The sequence below is a fragment of the Eutrema salsugineum genome, unplaced genomic scaffold (assembly GCF_000478725.1).
Source record: "Eutrema salsugineum unplaced genomic scaffold, Eutsalg1_0 scaffold_22, whole genome shotgun sequence".
NCBI classification, from domain to species: domain Eukaryota; kingdom Viridiplantae; phylum Streptophyta; class Magnoliopsida; order Brassicales; family Brassicaceae; genus Eutrema; species Eutrema salsugineum.
Genome location: NW_006256812.1, coordinates 797,843 through 818,901, shown reverse-complemented (window position 1 = coordinate 818,901; position 21,059 = coordinate 797,843). Strand labels below are relative to the sequence as shown.

General features: G+C 37.1%; 5 protein-coding genes and 1 pseudogene across 6 annotated transcripts; 4 read left to right on the top strand and 2 right to left on the bottom strand.

The window, feature by feature from the left end:
* Nucleotides 1-16: 16 nt before the first annotated feature.
* LOC18015710 lies at nt 17-4,555 on the top strand (annotated as a pseudogene).
* Nucleotides 4,556-5,111: 556 nt separating this feature from the next.
* Nucleotides 5,112-7,519, top strand: LOC18015709 (probable protein S-acyltransferase 14). Its single transcript, XM_006397656.2, has 7 exons — nt 5,112-5,598; nt 5,763-5,985; nt 6,086-6,177; nt 6,417-6,540; nt 6,639-6,724; nt 6,815-6,880; nt 6,955-7,519. Exons 1-7 carry the CDS (start codon nt 5,389-5,391, stop codon nt 7,078-7,080), a joined length of 927 nt encoding a protein of 308 aa, XP_006397719.1. The 5' UTR covers nt 5,112-5,388; the 3' UTR covers nt 7,081-7,519.
* A 116-nt stretch (nt 7,520-7,635) lies between these two features.
* LOC18015708 lies at nt 7,636-9,261 on the top strand. The gene is made up of 6 exons (XM_006397655.2): nt 7,636-8,159; nt 8,248-8,414; nt 8,494-8,574; nt 8,662-8,737; nt 8,833-8,898; nt 8,998-9,261. Exons 1-6 carry the CDS (start codon nt 7,832-7,834, stop codon nt 9,129-9,131), a joined length of 852 nt encoding a protein of 283 aa, XP_006397718.1. The 5' UTR covers nt 7,636-7,831; the 3' UTR covers nt 9,132-9,261.
* LOC18015706 lies at nt 9,028-10,175 on the bottom strand. 2 transcript variants are annotated; one of them, XM_024155058.1, is made up of 3 exons: nt 10,081-10,175; nt 9,401-9,980; nt 9,028-9,087 (listed from the first exon to the last, which is right to left on the bottom strand). In XM_024155058.1, exons 1-3 carry the CDS (start codon nt 10,138-10,140, stop codon nt 9,068-9,070), a joined length of 660 nt encoding a protein of 219 aa, XP_024010826.1. In that variant the 5' UTR covers nt 10,141-10,175; the 3' UTR covers nt 9,028-9,067. The 2 variants fall into 2 exon arrangements, with proteins under 2 accessions (XP_024010826.1, XP_006397717.1); XM_006397654.2 differs by lacking the exon at nt 9,028-9,087 and having other exon boundaries at nt 9,193-9,980.
* Nucleotides 10,176-12,323: 2,148 nt separating this feature from the next.
* On the top strand, nt 12,324-14,229 carry LOC18015707 (pentatricopeptide repeat-containing protein At2g45350, chloroplastic). The gene has a single exon (XM_006397652.2). It carries the CDS (start codon nt 12,324-12,326, stop codon nt 14,169-14,171), a length of 1,848 nt encoding a protein of 615 aa, XP_006397715.2. The 3' UTR covers nt 14,172-14,229.
* Nucleotides 14,230-14,234: 5 nt separating this feature from the next.
* Nucleotides 14,235-17,532, bottom strand: LOC18015705 (probable LRR receptor-like serine/threonine-protein kinase At1g34110). Its single transcript, XM_006397653.2, has 4 exons — nt 17,056-17,532; nt 16,368-16,628; nt 15,112-16,011; nt 14,235-15,029 (listed from the first exon to the last, which is right to left on the bottom strand). The coding sequence occupies exons 1-4, from the start codon at nt 17,486-17,488 to the stop codon at nt 14,542-14,544; spliced, it is 2,082 nt and encodes a 693-aa protein (XP_006397716.1). The 5' UTR covers nt 17,489-17,532; the 3' UTR covers nt 14,235-14,541.
* Between the last annotated feature and the right edge of the window lie 3,527 nt (nt 17,533-21,059).

The following is a 21,059-nucleotide window of genomic DNA, read 5'->3' as shown; positions in this document are numbered from 1 at the left end:
TTCTCAAACGCGGAAATTTAGGGTCCAATAATATAATATTAGTAATTTGAATCGGTTAAAATCGGTGCCAAACTGATTACTTGGATAGGCGACTGATTAATTGATAACCGATTAGTTATTAGACCGATATTGTCTATAACTTTCGGCGGAGCCTCAGCGCGTTTTCGAGCACGGGGTTTCTACAGTGTTCATATCATTTGTTCAACTTAAACTCTCGTCTTCGACATCAAACTCTTGTCCAACAAAATTGAAAACATTCCTGAAACTGATCTGATTTGCTCTCGTCTTCGACATCAAACTCTTGTCCAACAAAATTGAAAACATTCCTGAAACTGATCTGATTTGCACAAAAATGGAGAAGAGACTCCGGTCTTCTCTCAAGACACCTGTGAATTTTACCTTAAAATCATCTAAACTGTCACTGAAAACCATTATCAACGCTGTAAAACCTTCGTCAGACCTCTCATATTCTCTCCCACTCGCTCTTCATAACTCTATACTCCACCATACAGATTCTTTCCAGAAACTCAACGAAGATGATAATCTACATCTCTTTTCTCTCTCCAATTCTCCTCCATTGAAGCGCCAACGTGGTAACAAATCCGGATGCGGACCCTTATCCGACTCGGATTTGGATCAGCAAAGGCAGAAGATCAATAGTTCTCTCCAGGTCCTCTCTCATGTACTTCATCTATGTGTTTTATCTTCCAAAAAAACATTTTTTACCTCTGATTTACTCCCCGCTGCTCAAGCTTTGCATAATAATCTTATACTGTTTGAGTCGGATACGGTTTCTGTGCCTTGAGATTGTCGGAATTTGTGAGTCTTGGTGGAAGGAAGGTCTTACGGGAAGAGAAACTTTGATCTCTCAGTCGCTGCCGTTTCTGCTGTCGAGGTCATTGACATTGAAGAAGAAAGTAGATGTGCATCGAGTCTATATGCTGAGGGAAGCATTCACATTGTTTGATTTCGAGGACGAGAGCATTGAAGATCTGAGGATGCTTTTAATGCGGTGTGTGGTTTCACCCTTGTATGTAAACACAGAAGACGGGCAGAGATTTCTCTCATTTGCTTTTGGGCTTAGCAGACAGTTGATGAAGTCTGGTCTTGCTGTTGTCAAAGCTCAGATTCCTTTTGGGAGGAAATCGGTGCTTGAAGGATTTGGCGGGATTCTCTTTAGGGTTCGGAAAGAAGTAGATCAAGATTTGAAATGTGAGATTGAAGACGGGTTTTTACAAGAGATCATTGAGAGTGTTATTCATGCTGGTTCATGCGCCTTTGCTGCCTCTCTTAGAAAGGTTTTGGGAGGGTTTATCACACAGCGGACAACTCAAGGCGTTGAGAAGCTCCTCTTTGGTCTTGCCGAGCCCATGATGTTTCGTTCATTGCAGGTTTGTTTCTTAAGCTCTGCAGCTTCTTCTCAAAGTAGAACCATAAGGGTGACAAGCTTAGTGTAGCGTATGCAACATAGCCATTACCTAGAACTTAACTAGGCATTTTTTGTTGGTATTTTAGGCTGACATTGTTTGAACATTCGGTAAGAAGTGATTTTTTGCTGCTCTAATAATCTTTCAGGTTGCAAATTCAAATGTTCGTTTAAATGCTTTACATTTACTTCTGGATCTTTTCCCGATGGAGGATCCGGATGTAACAAAAGAAGAAAATGACACGCTGCTTGACAAACAGTTCTACTTGTTGGAAAAAATGATGAATGATGAATGCCCAGGTGTGAGATCTGTTGCTGTGGAAGGTCTTTGTCGAGTTTTCTATCTTTTTTGGGAAGTGATCCCTTCCCCAACAATTACCAAGACCATCACAAAACTTTTCGATGATATGTCACATGAATCGTGCAGTGAGGTTAGACTTTCAACCTTTAATGGTATAACTTATCTTCTTGCAAATCCACAGTCTCATGGTATTCTTAAAGTGTTTTTGCCAAGACTTGGGCATTTGATGCTAGATAATGTTACTTCAATACGAGTTGCCATGGTAGATCTGCTCCTTTTTGTAAGAGATGTTCGGACTTTCCCGTTTAACACGGTAGGGCGAAGCCTTCCATTTCTTCTTTCAGATTTCTTTTGTCACTTTTGTTGAGTCACTGGTATAATAGTTGCCTTATTATATGCAGGTGGTGAGCTTGGATGTGTTATTATCTGTGCTTGCTTCGGATCAAACTCATGTTGCTAAGGGAATCGTGCGACTTCTAATGCCATCATATTTTCCATCAAAAAAGAGAGTTGAGGAGGCGTGCACGCGATGTAGAACACTCCTAAACAGAAACCCAATGGCTGGTGCAAGGTTTTGCGAATTCTTAGTATTTGTTGGAGCCACCTTTCAATCTGTATTGCAGCTTGTTAGGTTCTTCTTGAATATAGTTTTGTCAGGCGAAAAGATAGAGGAAAACCAGATTGAAGGCTTGCTTTTTGCTGTGCATTATCTCTGTAAAGATCTGGTTGCTGATTCGGGGTGTCTTGCCTCCCTTAAAAAGATGTTACCTGCAGAGAAATTGAAAAGCTTGCTAGCTTTTGCACCCACTGCACAGGCTCAATCAGCTGTATTTGATATTCTTGCTATGGTCTCCTCTGATGTCGTCTCTGACGTCCTAGAAAATTGCATAACTTTAATTCTTAATTGTGGTGGTTTACCTGGGGATGTAGGACGACAGATCGAGATGAGATCTGTTCACAAGCTACTCATTTCTTCTAATGCCTTACCTGACCTCGTTGGAACTTTTACCAGTATCCTGCAAAAGACTGCGTACCGTTGTCAGATCAATTTCGGCTAAGAAGAAGAAAGACAGAATGTGTATTCCATGTCGAGGAAGAAATCAAAGTCCTCTGGAAAATTTTTGGCGCGGTGGAAACATGTTAGCGGGAAAAACGTAATCAGTTTCGAGGAAGATTATTCGGTTGCTGTAGGAATAGCATGGCAAATAAAGGATTTACTACTTATCGATGATGCTCGTAAAACTATACTGGAGTCTGATATTGAGGAGTTATTCTTTGCTTTAAAAATTATCTCCCAGACTAGCGTTTTGCAAGCCTCTTCTTGTGAATACATAGACGTGTACCCTGTATTGGCATATACATCTCTTGCTTTGCATATGACTCTTCAGAATAGTAATACGAATACTCAGAAGAATGATACAAAAATTGTTGAGGTAAGAAATTTTTGTTTTCCCTCTTGACTCTTTGCTTTTCACACCATCAGTTTACTAATTACCAGGATTCTTAATTTTCTAGCAGGATATTCTGGACCAAACAATGGATCACATTTTAGAGTGCACAAATGAATTATTTCAGGCAGGTGACAGTGGAACGCAAGGGACCGTATCTCTAGAGGCTAACCTTAGAAAGAAACCCAAAACAAGTTTTTAAAATGTCGGTGATGATGGTAAGTGGAGAGTTTTGAGTTTCATTACACATGTTACCCAATATAATGAAATCTTGTTATGTACCTCTCTGCTTCTGGTAAGTATCAGTTCTCTTTAAAGATTTCTAACATCGTTTCATGTTTCATGTAGCTTTTGAGGGATCCAAGGAAGAAGGTGTACTAAACAAGGTCAAGATGCTAACTGCGATTCTCAAGTTTATTGTTGAGTCTACAGAGATGGGTCTAGCTTCCCACTTCCAAGCAAGGATGTTGAAGTTCACATCCGCATGTCTAAAGTATGCCATCTCACTTTTCAACCACCATTCAACCGGTAAGTTACAATTCAAGGATGCAGATTTAAAGGACATGATTCTGTGTACAAAGAGCTCTACGAGTTATGTCGGAAAGTTCATAAACCTAGTGATGAGTCACACGACCGAAGCTTCATGCCCTTTGTTTGGAGCTTTTGACCTTGCAAATGACATGCTTGATCTATTCACCACGGTTGAGCTATCTTTAGGTTCAGCTTATGCATCAAGGCTTGTGACAGTCTTAAACCCTTGGATACCAGATTTGGTTCTTGCAATAGGACCTTGTTTCATCAACAACAACAACATGGAAGAAGAAAGGTCATACACCAGCTCATTCAACCACATCAACCTCCACTTTCCGTCATGGCTTCTCACTTGTGCAAAGATCGAACTACATGAAATCGATGAGACATCGGAATCCCATCTTCCACTCCCGACATTCAAAAGACTGAGAGACACCATAGTTTCATTAGTGAAAGGTAACTCCAAGGTGGTTGATGGTGTCGGTTATGTTCTTTTGATATGTTCAGCAGTGTGTATAGAGAATAAGGATTACACTACAGCTCTAGGATTGTTGCATTTTCTATGTGTGAAGTTGGGAAGTAGAGAAGATAGAGAGTGGAAAGAGCTTGACACAATGTTGGTCTCACTTCCGAGAATTTACCCGATTATAGAGCGAGAGATTGGTGAAGAAAGAGATGAAGATGAAGTGAAGCAGCTTAAGGCTGCAAGAGAATTGCTTCAACCTGTGTGGATGTACCATGTGTATGAAACCGGAAGGTTCCGCATGATAGAGGAAGAAGAATAGATAGGAAATAAAAAGTTTGTGGCTTTTTATTTTATCGTCTTTCGTCTTTTTCGTCTTTTTCTATTCAGGAGTTGTTTTTTGTTTTATCGATGATATCAAAAAATTGATTTCCTTTTAAATGCATTTTTGCAGTAACTGTCTATTTTATATAATTATTTTTAAATATATTAAGGATAATAATTTTAAGTTTTGCCAAATTTAATATGATAACTGTAATCAATATAAGAATTTATAAATTTGGTTATAATTTTTAAAAAAATTAATTTTAATTAAAACATGATAAAATTTTAGAATTTATAAACATAATTAAAACTAAATGTAAGAAAATTAAAATTAAAATAATAATTAACAGAAATTAAATAACAATAATTTAAAAAATATTTGTCTGATTTATTATACACTTTTTTATAAACGTTTTTATATAGTTTTAGATATATATTTTTTATAGAATTTTTCTAGAATTTTTTTTCATACTTGTTTTTAGAACTTTTTTTATCAAATGTATATATATAGTAAAAGATATTAATAAAATAATGATGGTAATTATCCTATTCTCTAACAAATAATGATATACTGTAATAACATCCGGAAATTTTAGTCAGCTCCAAAAGGGAAAGGAAAAAAAATTAAAATCTCCGAGTACAAAAAATCCAATTTCTCAGTTGTAGCTTCGTCTTCGTCGATGGGTTCTGCATCTGGAATTTCTCAATAACATTTGTTCCATAAACCCTTTTGAATCAAACGGTTTCTCAATTCCAGATTAAACCCTAGAATCTAAGATTCTCGTCGAATTCAATCTCCCAAGAAAAGTCTCTCCCCTATTTTCTCTGCTCTGCCTTAAACCGATCCAGAAAATCGGAAAGATTAGATTTTCCCATCGATCGTGATTGACTGACTATGCATAGATCTGGTACTACAATGGCGTGGAACGTCTTCCAATTCTGTACGGTTCTACGAGGACTCGGATCGATCATGATCCTTCTGGTCTTGGGGGTTGTTGGTGTGACATATTACGCCGTCGTTTGGACCAATTACGGACCTGCACTGTCAGATGGAGGGCTCGATTCTCTTGCCGCTCTTACAATTATAATCCTTTTCCATTTCTTGGTAAACCCTTCGTTCAACTTATTGATTTTACCCATTTCTCCAACAAAAGATTCGTATTTTGATGGATTCTTCATCATAACTTTGTTGGGTTTCAAGTAATTTTTGTGTTTGATTGCTGAGAAAGTGATAATGATGATGTGTGTGTGTGTGTGTTACTGGTGCAGTTGGCTATGCTTTTGTGGAGCTACTTCTCTGTTGTGTTTACTGATCCTGGTGTTGTGTCTCCTAATTGGAGGTCAGCTTCTGACGAAGAACAACGAGGCGAGTCTGATCCGTTAAACAGTTTGGAGTTTGGCGGGTTACAGCCCGATTCTTCGAACCAAAGAACTCGGTTTTGTAGAAAATGCAATCAACCTAAGCCTCCTCGTTGTCATCATTGCTCTGTTTGTAAGATCTCTCAGTCACACTTTCTATTTTATGCTTCTTTTCTTTGAAGCATCTGTTGAAGAGGAATCAGGAAGCTGATTGTGTTTTACATCAAATCCAGGTGGTCGGTGTGTATTGAAAATGGACCACCATTGTGTTTGGGTTGTTAACTGTGTCGGGGCGCTTAACTATAAGTATTTTCTTCTTTTCTTGGTAAGTCTACTTTGATCTATTAGTCACTTTCCCTTTTCTGTTGTGATCCCTATCCTGCTTCATTCGGATTTTCGGTAATAGTTCACAGCTTAGCTAGCTCCCGATTTTAAAGTTGGATTGGGCCAAAATTAGAAGTTTTTTTTTTTTTGCTTTTAGGATACATCCATGTTTGTTACTGCCAACTGATGGAAATTCTTACTCTTTGTGCCGTGTCATATCTCTTCTGTGTAAAAATGCAGCTTTACACCTTTCTGGAAACAACTCTTGTGACTTTACTTCTTATGCCGCACTTCATAGCGTTCTTTAGTGACGAAGAGATACCTGGAACCCCAGGCACCCTTGCTACTACTTTTCTTGCATTTGGTACGTTCCTAGTTTCTAGTTTTCTTATGTTTAATCTATTCGTCCTACTTATCCCCGACCTTCTGTCTTCTGATGATTTTTCATCTTCACTACCGCAGTTTTAAACCTGGCATTTGCTTTAAGCGTTATGGGTTTCTTAATTATGCACATCTCGCTCGTAGCTGCCAATACCACAACTATAGAGGTAATGTTCTTTTCTTTTTCATCTCTAGCCTGTAACAGTTTGGTGCATCACATAGTCAAGCGTTCTTTGGTGTATTGACTTTGTGAACAGGCATATGAGAAGAAAACAAGTCCGAAATGGCCGTATGACCTGGGTCGAAAGAAGAACTTTGAACAAGTAAGTTAGACTTTGATAACTTGTTTTGGACACATAAAGTTTCTTTCTTTCTCATTGTTGCAATCTCTTTTTAGGTATTTGGTATGGATAAGAGATACTGGTTGATACCGGCATACTCGGAAGAAGATTTAAGACGAATGCCGGAACTTCAGGGACTCGATTACCCTTCGAAACCTGACTTTGATTCCCAAGACTTCTGAAGAAAAGATGGTTTCTTTTTCCTTTTAAGGCTGGAGCAATACCTTAGAGATGACAGAGATAGTGGCAGACCCGGAAATGACTTTGGAAGAGGAAAAGTACTAACTTCAGAGAGTAGCTTCTCGCTTACACGGTCCCGTTTCTTCTCACGGATTGAACAACGCTGAGACTAAGGGCAAATCATACGACCAGATGATATTTTGGATCCAAATGTTCTTCTTTATTGAGTAGTTAGCATATGATGATGGTTAATCTATAAATGTAGAGCCAGTCTCACGTTGAGAAGAATCTCCCTGTTTGGTTCCTGATTTTTGTAGATGTTGTCTTTTTACTGGATTTTTGTGGTAAAAAAAGAAGAATGAAAATTCACGAGGAAGTAGAATGATGAAAAAGCTTCTAGCCTTATTGTGTAATCGACACGTGTCTTTATCTAAAATTATATTCCCGTTTAAGATTAAAGCAGTGCTGTTATATTTATATTTTATCTTTTGAATCGTCTCTGTAGAATTTCTAGGCTCTTCTCGCAGGTACTCGCTCTTTCGCTTGGGTCTTCTTCTAGGAGATCTCTGCAAATGTCTGTTGTTTGGGTCTAATACTTAGGGAAATATGTTGCAAGTGTAGGATACGATTCTGAATTTGCTACCAACGAGATCTGAGTTTTCGCTGATTGTTTTTCAAATTTGAGCACTAGAACTTTGTCGGAGAAGAAAAGTATTGGAAAAGATTGCAGGAGCTTAACAAAGAGCTGGGAAAATGGGTGATCCATTTCCATTTGGTAGTAGGTTTGGAAACTTTGGTGGTTTCGGAGCATTTAGAGGTAGCTTGTTTGGAGGGAGAGATCCTTTTGATGACCCCTTCTTCTCTCGACCATTTGAAGATCTGCTCGAACCCAACAGCTTTAGCTCAGGTGCTTCCTTTAGTAACGTACAAGATAACAATAGTGGAAGAGGGTTAACAATTGAAGAATTATCATCTGATGATGGAGAAGAAGAGGAAGGGAAAGATACTGGAAATGAGGAACAACATACTGCTGGTTCAGAGAATCAGCCATCTGTTGAGCACCCTGAAGATGATGCTGATGGTATAAATGATTATTATAGTCATTATATATATTTTGATTTACTGATTGCGCAACATGGCTGATTTGTGATTTTCTTGGTTTGTTGTAGCTGAGAGGAAGATTCGGAATGTGAATCAAAGGAGTGACTTTAACATAAGAGAGTGTGCACAGTCTCGAGCACAAACTTTCAGACATCACACCTCTAAGGTCACATATGGTGGCATAGATGGTGCTTACTATATATCCAGTAGAACCAGAAGAAAAGGCAGTGATGGAGTATGTTGTCTCTCTTTTCAGATCCTTTTTGTTAATGGAAGTTTTGTACATACTAACCAGATACTGTTTCTGTTTCTAGATGGTGGTTGAGGAAACCAAAGAAGCCGATAAGACTACTGGTGAAGCCACTCATAGGATCTCCAGAGGAATCAATGAAAAGGTGATGATACTGTTGATGTTGATGTTGATGTTTTTGCTCCATCACTTATTGTCCAACAAGTTTCATTATTGGTTTTGGTGTAATCAGGGTCATTCGGTTACTAGGAAGCTTAACTCGAGTGGTGGCGTAGAGTCGACACAGACTCTTCACAACCTCGATGAAGGTCAGTCTGCAGAATCTGCACAGCCTAATCGAAAATTAAGCTCTTTGAAGAAAAAATGATGAGAATCTAAAAGACTGCTTTTTTTTTTTTTTCAGAGGAACTAAGTGGCTTTGAAGAAGCATGGAAAGGCAATTCTTCTCTTGCCAAGCATGAATCCACTGGTTAGCAAACTGTTCATCTCAAAACTATCTTTGATCTCAAATTCGCAGTCCATTTTACTATATATGTTATTTTTTCTTCATCTCCGTGCAATGTTGCAGGCTCTGATCATAGTTTTGGAAGATGGCTTCTTACATCTCCCGACCAATCCTCTCGCCGAGCGGACGAAAGTCAAACCGGTTGGAACCGATCTGCAACTAAAACTAAGAAGATTGTTCGGATCAACATTGAATGAATCATTAGAGAATCGCCTGTAGAAAAACATGTATCAATCTTTAAATAATACTGTAGATGATGTTTGAAGTTGTGATGTTAAAGAATTTTACATTCGTGTAATCGTGTGAACACAACATGATATGGAGTCTTGTGGAAAATTATTTCAAGTATTGTAATCTATTATCTATATACATCATATGACTATGACTCGCAAAAATGCAAAATGAAGTAGCGCAAAAGAGTAAAAACAGGAAAAAGTAGGTTAGCGTCTGAACAAATGCTCCTCACCCGATAGATGATCTACGTGTCTAATCCAACGGCTAGTACGCTTCCTCGAGTCACCACGCTGATGGCTACCAGAGGCTCCCACGTGTGCGATATCTAACCCACTCCCTACCGGTAAAATCACGGATCTCACAACACGTGTCCCTCTTTTCAACACATCGGGCCATTTAAAACCAGACATCGCTCCTTGCGTGGCGTTTTTACACACCAAAACGGCACCATTGTTGCTCAATTTCGCAAACCTCAGTGTTCTAACGAAGTCGCGGTGCTTCGAGTCCACCACCATGAAATCTACGCCGGGAAACTCCTCTACCGCGTTCTCCACAGATTCTCCGACCACCACAACCTCCGTAACTTCCGAGGTAACGACTTCTCTCATGGCCGACACGTACTCCGATTTAGACTGCTCATCAGGTACTATACAAACGTGTCTTCCGCACGTGTGAGTTGCAGCAACCGCGAGTCCGACGCTAGTCGCAATTGGATCGCCGCGTGACCAAGTCTCAACGATTAGCCTCGCGTTCCATCCAGCCGCCGTAGCTGATAAAAACTCCGATACTCCTGATTCCTTGTAGCTCTTACACTATACACATCCATACATGCAAATTAATTAAAGATAAATAAATATAATTAAGCATAATTGCATACGTATACGCGTATATGATTATAATTAAATCACTTACCGATCTAACGGTGTCGATGTAAGCGTCAGAGGCGTTTTCAGGCGACCAGACAAGCTTCATGGTGAGTGTAAAATGGAGATTTTATGATTTGTGATGAAGGAAGCGGTTAGGTTCTATAAATAATAATATACACACGAAGCGTTGACATTTGCTTACACTATTAACAACGTGTCAATTGGTCTCATTGCACCCATTTATTACTACTCCCTATATTTTTGTTTTCTTTCAAGCTGTTACTAGTATAAAGTATAAACCTCATCAATCATTTTTTTTTTCTTTTAATTCCATTGTGTCAGCCCACCATTTTCACAAGGTAAACCAATATTCATATTTATCAGTAAAACATCCATCGATGATCGATCGATCGTTATACTATATGTTCATTATGTGTCCAAACTTTCATTTTTATCATCTAAAATGAGTTATTGCGAGTTTATCTGAATTAAACTAATATATTTCACATATAATTTATATAAATGTTTGTATGCTTATTCGTTTTACTGAAGTTTAATTTTATAGCTATTTAACATATAATACTAACAAAATTATAAGAATTATATTTTACGCATTAAATTACTATATTGTTTTTTTAACTACATTATTATATTTAATCATTGGCTTTGTTATAATACTCGCAAGTGGATTTGTTTTTTTTTTTTTTTTGGACTTTTGGTACTTGTTTCATTTTCGTCAACAGAGTCGAGTATCAAAGGATACGTAGATCGAAAGATTTGATTGCTGACATTGTGGACTCGGTGAAACAGCTTGAAAAAATTACATGAGATGGTCAGCCTCAATCTTTGATTTTTTTTCCACTTTCTGTTGTTCATTTCCAATCTTTGATATAATTATATCAAAGGCTTATAAGCCTTTGTTGTGTCAACATAATGACGATTCAAATTTTATTTTTTCTCTGACACTCGCTTTCATTTGCCAACCAACGGTTATTTATATAAGATAACATCAAACGTATATAAACGTATATAAACATAATTTCATCGCCGGCCAGTTTGGCTTATTATGCACGTACCATATAAGCTAAACCAATATGCGACAAAGATATATATAAATTACAAAACATATAGGGTCATTGAATTAATGTACTATGGTAGCTCGACTGACTAAAAAATGTGGTTTTGTACTTTTGAATTAAAATTCAGGTTATATATGAATATATATTTTGTATAGTATAATTTTTATCTTGTTGTTAGGGCCAACAAATACGAACCAAAAGTACAGAATTCCTGGTTTATTTTAAGATACGATATTTAAATCAGACAATCTTTCTTAGTCGTCTTACAGACAGTATATTGATTAAATTATGGCTAAACTAACTAAGCCAACGAAGTCTCTCAAAATTCATCTTACTCTTAACACCTATATTTGATTATTTTGACCTTATTACATCTTTATTTTTTGGAATTATAAGATATATAAGTGATCACTAAGCCAGTAAAATCTCTCGAGTAATTATACTTGTGAATGTGTTGTGTAGCCCCGAATGTGCAAGAACTATATATGAGTAGTCATGAACATATAATTTTGCATTACCGTGATAACGTAAATCGAATATTGAGACCAAAATTCGAAACATGCCTGTACCATGGCTCCTGAAATAGTAGGAACAACTAAATATCTAGCTAAGTACTCTTAAGCTAATTAAATTCTGAAGTTGACATGATATTAATTTGATTTGCTAATGAGTAAACGACAAATTCGCGCTTTCGTTTTATATTAAAGACGCACGATTTTTAAATTGCAACTTTGCATGGAAATCATATTATATTTATTTTAAAATAACCAATTTGATAAAGGGAATAAATGTACGATATATCGTACCACTCCATCCTGATTCCTGACTATGACTTATGAAGAAGTCAATGCTTATCAACTTGCTTATCAATATCTTATCATCACTATCAGTTTTCTATTTTCTGTACATATATTATTTCGTAGAGTCGTTTGGCGGACATATTTTAATCGACCTAAACTTTAAGATCTCTATCTAACTTGTGTTGTGAGGAATATGCTTAAACTCGAATGTGAGTGAGTGTCTAGTTTCTATATCTTTTTTTCTTTCTTTCTTTTTAAGACTTGGGCCAATAATAGTTATTATTGGGCCTTAAATTGGGAGCTGGTTTGTAAGCAATATAAATCGACGTCGTTTAATCATTCCCACAGAGACTACACAGAGCCGTTAAACGATCATGAACCCAATCCGGTTTATCTCCAACAGAAATGTGATGCTCGTCTTGGCGCATTCTCAGCATCCATGGAGTTCGACTTCACCCACCATCCAACTCCTCGGAAGCTGCAAAACTTCAGATGACGTGAACAAAATCCACGCGCGATTGATTACGACGGGATTCATCAAAAACCCAAATCTCACTACGAGGATCGTTCTCGCTTTTGCCGCTTCTCGACGCCCGTTTCTCGCCGAATTCGCGCGTTGTGTCTTCAACGAGTATCATGCATGTTCTTCTTCGCCGGGAGAGGTTGAAGATCCATTTTTATGGAACGCCGTGATAAAATCACACTCTCATGGAGTCGATCCGAGACGAGCTCTGCTCTTGTTCTGTTTCATGCTCGAGAATGGTGTTTCCGTGGACAAATTCTCGCTGTCCCTTGTTCTGAAATCTTGTTCTAGATTAGGGTATGTAAATGGAGGAATGCAGATTCATGGGTTTCTGAGAAAGACTGGAATTTGGTCGGATTTGTTTCTGCAGAATTGTCTTACTGGGATGTATCTGAAATGTGGTTGTTTGGGGTTTGCCCGCCAGGTATTTGATAGAATGCCGCGGAGAGACTCAGTTTCTTATAATTCAATGATCGACGGGTACGTCAAATCTGGAGCGGTTGAATCTGCGCGTGATTTGTTTGATTTGATGCCAATGGAGAAGAAGAATTTGATAACATGGAACTCTATGATATGTGGGTATGCTCAGACAGCAGCTGGAGTTAACATAGCGTCAAAACTTTTTGATGAAATGCCAGAGAGGGACTTGATTTCGTGGAACTCGTTGATCGATGGATATGTAAAACACGGAAGAATCGAGGATGCTAAAGGTTTATTCGATGCGATGCCGAGAAGGGATGTAGTTACTTGGGCTACTATGATTGATGGGTATGCAAAGCTAGGTTTTGTTCATAAGGCTAAGAGTCTGTTCGACCAAATGCCTCAGAGAGATGTTGTGGCATATAACTCCATGATCGCTGGTTATGTTCAAAACAGGTATCACATGGAAGCTCTTGAAATATTTAACGACATGGAAAAGGAGAGTCACTTATCACCCGATGAAACGACTTTGGTGATAGTTCTTTCTGCAGTTGCCCAACTTGGCCAATTATCCAAAGCGATTGATATGCATTTGTACATTGTGGAGAAACAATTCCTTTTAGGTAGGAAACTCGGCGTTGCTCTCATTGATATGTATTCGAAATGCGGAAGCATCCAACACGCCATGTGGGTTTTCGAGGGAATCGAAAGTAAAAGTATTGATCACTGGAATGCCATGATTGGTGGGCTAGCTGTTCATGGTCTTGGAGAATCCGCATTCGATATGCTTTTGCAGATCGAGAGACGCTCCATAAAACCCGACCATATCACTTTTGTTGGAGTCTTAAATGCCTGCAGCCACTCTGGGTTAGTGAAGGAAGGTCTTCTCTGCTTTGAGCTCATGAGGAGGAAACACAAGATAGAACCAAGATTGCAACACTATGGATGTATGGTCGACATACTCTCAAGGTCAGGAAGTATAGAGCTAGCCAAACACTTAATAGAGGAGATGCCAATTGAACCAAATGATGTCATATGGAGAACGTTTCTCACCGCTTGTAGTCACCACAAGGAGTTTGATACGGGAGAGGTTGTTGCAAATCATCTTATACTGCAGGATGGCTATAACCCGAGCACTTACGTGATTCTCTCTAACATGTATGCTAGTCTTGGAATGTGGAAGGATGTTCGTAGAGTTAGAACGATGATGAAGGAAAGAAAGCTAAAGAAAATTCCTGGATGTAGTTGGATTGAGCTCGACGGAAGAGTCCATGAGTTCTCTGTAGATACCATGGAAGTTTCCAATACATTGTAGATAAAAGATTGTGCAGCCAAATATTCTCAAACGCTTAAACTTATTCTACATTTCCTTGCCATACATCAAATGGAGAACGAAACAGAGTGATACATGAAGACAATGTCACAACATATTCACATATTGGTCGGTTTTGTGCAGCTGAAATATGTCTGAAAAAAAAGCTTCCCACAAAATCACCTAAAATGTCTGAAAAAAGCGCTTGTTTTTACAGCCTAAGTACATCAACTACAGTTACAAGGAGATAAGATTGTTACATCATGAAAATCGGATCCCCTATACTCGACCTAAACAGAGCTAACATCAGGGGAATCCTTGGTGTGTCTTATATTCTTGGACAATCAAAAGCAAGAACCTTGTTAAGTGGAAACTAATAATTGGCGGCGAGTTTATTCAGTTCTTGCATAACATATTCCATGGATGGTCTCTGGTTTGAGGATTCATGAGTGCAGAGAAGACCAAGTCTAGCGAACTGAGCTGCTTCTGCTTCCGGAAAGTTCTTTCGAAGATTTGGATCTATGAAATCTTCATTCAGTCTTCCTGACTCTACAGCTTGTAAGATCATCAAATGGCTGATTTTGCTTTTACCACTGAGTATCTGTAAGAGAATCATTCCAAAGGCATAGACGTCGCTCTTGTCAGTAAACCTTCCTGTAGTAATGTACTCAGGAGCTAAGTATCCCATTGCAGCACTTGCTTTGAGCTTGGAGAAAACGATATCATCCGTGAAAAGCTTGTGAAGACCGGAATCCGCAAGAGAAGGATTATACCAATGATCAATGAGAATCTTCTCTGCAGATAGATTCTGGTGAACTATTGCAGGTTTGTTCCCATTTTCTCCATGTAAGTACACAATGCCTGCAAGAAGTAAAAAAAGAAAAAGAAATCAGACAAAATCCGATTTTTAGTTTGCGAAAGAATGAATCTGCAGGACTCCAACCTCTGGCGATTCCGTTTATGATGGAAACTCGGGTTGTCCATTCAAGAACCTCTCCAGTCTCATCCTTCACATCAAGGTACTGCAAAAGATTGCCATTGGGGACAAACTCGTAGATAAGGAAACATTCTCCTCGGCCTTTCGAGCAGCAAAATCCTCTCAGCCTCACTAAATTATCATGCTTTAGCAATGTCAGCATCTTCAACCCTTTGAGGAACTCGGATTCATCGGATTTACAGCTCGATTTCGCAATACATTTGATGGCTGCAACAGAACCGTCTCGAAGGATACCTTTATAAACCGAAGACACATTACTCTTCCCCAACATATTAACCTCAGAGAAGCTCTGTGTCGCTCTCTCAATCTCCTCCAGATTGAACATAAAGCTCTCAAAGACTTCTTGAGACAATGCACTATTGTTGCTGTTCTGTCCTCGACCTAACGGATCCCAACCGCTAGCGTACTCCAAGCTTATCAATGGAGAAGAGCTTTTTCTTCTAGAAGCTTCTTTGAAATTGTACTCAGTGCTAATCCTACCGTCCATAGCATCGAGACTGCTTCCTATCTTCTGTTTCCTTCGTCTGTACCATGTGAATGTTGAGCCTCCGAAGATTGCAACTGCGAGGATTGATCCGATTAGACCCATGACGATCCCCAAAGGTGAGGACTTTGAGGTTTTTGATGAACATCCGCCATTGTTGTTGTTACTGCAGTTGTTTCGTTGTAAATCGGCAGATTCTGGTTTCACATCATCGGTTGTTCTGAAATTCTTCGGGTTTGTTGGGTCGGGACGGTTTAGGTTCGGATCGTTAGAACCGGTGCAAGCTTTCAAATCGGTGAACCCATCTCCGCATAAACCGTGGTTGTTTGAATACTGGAACCCATTGTTTAGCCTCTTCAGAGCTTCAAAATCCAAAAACAATAACAAAAAAATCAGAAACAACTCAGCAAACCATCTTTAATGTGGATATAACATCCGGATTTTCTTTAGTGTTTTTTTTTTTGTTTGGTTTAGAAATCAAAATACCGATTTTGATACTCGGTCCGGATTAGCAAATTGTTTCCTATAGTTTGTAAGATTTTCAAACTAAATGAGGCTTTTAATCTATTGATTAATGATTCGGTTCCGGTACAATGTATTTTGATAAGGAAGAAATGGAACCAAAGAGATATATTTTCTATTCGATTCGGTTTTGATAAACCGCATTAGTCAATCATTTCAGCAATGAGAAGAATTTACGAATCTATCAGTACATTACCAGAGGGAACGAAGCCAGAGAATGAGTTGTTGCGAATGTCGAGAACTTCAAGCAACGGAGCTCCGGCGAGCTTCACCGGAACAGGACCAAAGAGATCGTTAAAGCTCAAATCGAGCCTCGTTAACGTATCAATGTCGCCTAAACTGGCCGGAATGGCGCCGGAGAGTTGGTTATACTGTAAAGCCAAGACAGTTATCTTCTTGAGAGAACCTAACTGTGTCGGTATACTCCCACTTAACTTGTTGTAACATAACTGAAGAACTGCAAAAAAAGCAATTTTAAAAAAGAAGTTAGAATTGATGCAATTTTTGTAAAGAGTTTTAAGTGTTTAGTTTTTAGATTTTGGTCAAGACACAAATAAAATTAATTTTCGGTTTTAGCATAGTAAGAAAAGGAGTTTTCCTAATTTTTAGGAGAATTAAATAAATAACTAAGAACTTGAATGGGTTAATTTAAAACAAAAGAGTTACTCTAACCTTTTTTTAACAAATTTGTTTAAAGATGACTAAATGAGCTTTCCAGAACTAAAAACAAAACACTTCTTTAGAATCCACACCGATTCATGTTCTAAACTCTTTTTAGCTAGTTTAATAAATCCAAGGCTGACCCACTTAAGGATCTTTTTGCTGCAATAAATGAAGTATGAATGAGTGAGATTAATTAAGAACACATGCATTAAAAGACTGACCTTGAAGATTGTCTAGGTTTCCGATTTGGGGAGGGATTTCGCCGGAGAGATTGTTGACATTGAGGTATAAGTCGGCGAGGAGAGGCAAGTTTGAGATATCTTTAGGAATCTGACCGGTCAAGGAGTTGAAGTGAAGGTATAAACCGGTTAAGCTAGTGAGAAGACCGATTGAAGGAGGGATAGTTCCGGTAAGACCCATTCCTTGAAGAGAGATGTTAGCGACGCGGCGGTTTCCGTCGCAAGCGACGCCGTCGAAAGAGCCGGAGGAGCAAGGGTCGGCGTCGGGAGTCCATGAAGTGAGGAAGCGTTTTTCCGGGTCGAGAGAGGATTTGATATCGAGGAGAATATCGAGCTCAGATGAGGAAGATAGTGAATGAGAAAGGAAGAGGAAGAAGACGGAGAGGATGAGGAGGAGTGAGAGTGGAGAGGCCATGTTTGGTTGGAGAGAAGAGAGAGAGTGTGTGATGAGGAAGAAAATGACTCTCTCTTCTGGTTTTGAAGGACAAAATGTTTATTTTTGTGAATTCTGAAAAAGGTTGTAGACCACAATATTCAAAATGAAAACTGTTCTTTATTCATTAATATAAAATGTAATAATATTAGACATCTAACAATAATTTTCATACGTTTATGCAATTAAAAAAATAACTTAATATATAGTGATATATAGAGGAAGTATTGTTTTGAAATTTTGTGTTTATGGTTTTTGATCAAGTAACGAGAAACGATGGGGTGAAAAAGAGTATTTATCAGAGTTTAAATTCTTGCAAGTCCACCAGTTTTTTTTTTTTTTTTTGACAAAATTTTATTTTTTGTGCTTTATACGGTAAAGATTCTTTTTTAAGACTTTTCAGAGAAAACCAATAATAGTTAGGCGAATCTAGCCTTTTTATTCAAAATTGAAAATGATACCACTCTCTCTAGATTTAATGGTAAGAAAAGTTGTTTCTTTTTCAGTGCACCAGCTATAAAATCGTACTTTGCATATCATTGTTTTAACTTTTCATATATCCATTGAAGTTATTGCTGGCATTAATTAATCTCTAATAATAAGCGAGTTCATAAATGTTTCATTCCACTACGAAAAGAATATCTCAATTGTTAAAACCAAAAATATAATAATTCTACATAGAAACATTAAAAATATGTTTGATTCAGATTTCATTCCGGATATCAATCAATTTGGTATAGTTTTTTTTTTGTCTCTTTTGGTTAAATTTAGTTTTAATCATATATATAAGAGATGTATATCATTCTACAATTTTTTTTTATCACAGATTTTGAATATGAATTGTAGAAAACTAAACTTAACTAAATCAGTGCTGTACTTGATTTACAACAGATCGTCGTGAGTAAACAGCCTTAGCTATGATATGTACACAGATAACCTGATAACTAGCTCTATATGTTCACATGGGGAATAAGGTACAAAGATAAATGGGATTTCTTGACATTATTCCGTTGCATTACTCTATTTGATTCATATAATTGTTACCTGAATAAAACAAGAGTAGCGTATATATTATATATAGTAATAGTAATAAAATCAATAAAAAAATAAAAAGGCATCCAAGAGGCATGGGGCTAAGAGTACATCAAATGGGACAAAGAAAGGTGATGGAGGCAAGTCAATAGAAGCAACATGTGAACATTTTATACACAATTAATAAAAAATAAGTAAAATTTTTAAAACATGTGACTTTCTCTTGAGTGAATGTTTTGCTATTTTCTTGATTTGATCACAGCAGAATGTAAATGGACCAACACTTACTCTCCTCTAAGTGTAACATGTGAATTTACAGAAACAAGAAAGACATAGAGCAGGAGGATAAAGCAAAAGGCTATAAAGCTACTTAAGAGATTTCATTTTCTCTGTAATTTGTTACTTCGTGGGTAGTGGTGGATGATGTATAGTTATAAAGACACTGACACACACACTTATATATGTGTATACAGAGGGAATGATATCAATTTATGAGTAAGAATGAGAATTAGCAAAAGTAAAGTGGCCTGTATAACTATTTTGTGACCAATCAGTTAGCACTTAGCACACATCTAATGAATGTAAGAATGTTTGTAAATCGTCATAAATAGTGTGTTGTATTCGATATGATAACAAATAAAACTCAAACAAAATTCGTGACCAATCTGCTTCGCATACATCTACGAAACGTAACAAAGTTTTAAACCGTCATATATAGTGTTTTGTAGAAGTATATATATGTAGATAGCTAGCAAGCACTGATTCCACTAATTTAAAATGCTATGCAAAACCATTAATATGTTATCATTCAAAGTCACACCTTATACAGTATTTGGATAGTCTCTAAGAGAAATGTCACACACGTTATCAAACCCCAGCCTGTCTCATTTTGTTTGGATGCGTGAGTACGATGTTTCATGTACTATATTGTTACATTCTTCCAAAATTAAATTCACAAGCATTATAATTGTATATGTTGGTACTTGGTAGGCACCGCATTTAACTGATTATCATCCTAGTTTTGTTTTTTGACTAAATCTATGTGTTTTGTTTTATTATATATCGTGTCTAAATGTAAGTGGACTTATTAATAGCAGTACTATTTATAAATTATGTTTTTATTTTTCTCGTAAACTCAGACGTTGAAAACCGAAACTCATGTGTGTTCGAAGTTTCTTTGATTTAACAAAGGTCCAAGGCTATATTACGCGTGCCAATTAATGATCAGATGTTACAAGATGCGAACATTTTGAAATGCATCACTCATTGGGGACCGGCCGTACTTATATACAGTTAAGTAGCTTCGTCACGTATTTAAAATTTTTCAGTTCACATTTGCACAGCTCGTCATTATGTAAGTACAGTAAACAATAAAATTTAGACTAGAAACGTTCCACAACCTGAAGAAATCAAATTTCAATTCATGAATTTTAAATATAAAATTAAGATTTGATATATTTCTTCGGTCTCACCTAACACGGGAAGACAAAACGAAGCAGTGTCCAAAAATACAAACAGTATAGAAGCCAATGATTACATTTTTTAAATAATAATTCATATGTGAAGATGCAAGAAAAAAATAAATTCTCACGTAAAAACGCATAAATTTATGTATCTTGCTGCTATACAAATTTGATGCATCTATTTTATAATTAATATTGTTATAGAAGGAAGTGATTATATTTTTTTATCTTTATAGAAATAATTTATTCATCTTTATATAAATAGTTTTATACTCTCTTAGATTCTTATCAAATGAGCTCAAAACTTTAAAAACATGTTTTTTCTTCATAATCATTGTTTTGGTTTTAGTATAAAGGAAGAGGTCGTTGCCTAGTTGGATTATATTGCAATGTGTGAGGTTGAAGTCGGTTATACTTATAACAAAAGTTACCAATCCAAATCCAAAACAAGTGTGCGGATTAATTACCAGTCATAATCCAGATATTTATTTCAATAAAAATTTGACTTATACATCTGTTTATACGCGGATTAACTAATACAAATTAAAAAGTAGAATATAAATATGAAAGATTTAGAGTAGATATATGAAATAGATATTTGAGTATTGTGGAAATGATTTTATTTTGTCACAGTTTTAGCAGATATTTATTTTTGTTCCAATAGTTGACTAATGTATGCCATCCCTGTAGAGCTCGTAATGATAGATCAAAAACCCAATACCTTATAGTATAATATATTAAACACGTCACATCAAAAATTTGATATTTCAATTCTCGTGTGGCGGCATAATGGCCTAAACTATGTAAACACTAATGCACTATACATAGACTATTTGGTCACTTGAGCTTTGTTCAAATGGTTTGTAATGGACTTGCGAAAAACTATGTACCAGTAGATTCCCTCACCACGAAATTAGTTGGACATTTCGACCAATTCCGGATACATCCAATTCTAAATCTAAATTAAAAATAGATCTAATTATACGAACAGAAATAATTTATTCGTTCATTCTAAATTGATGTAGATAATGTATTGGTTCATTATACATTAATGTTCT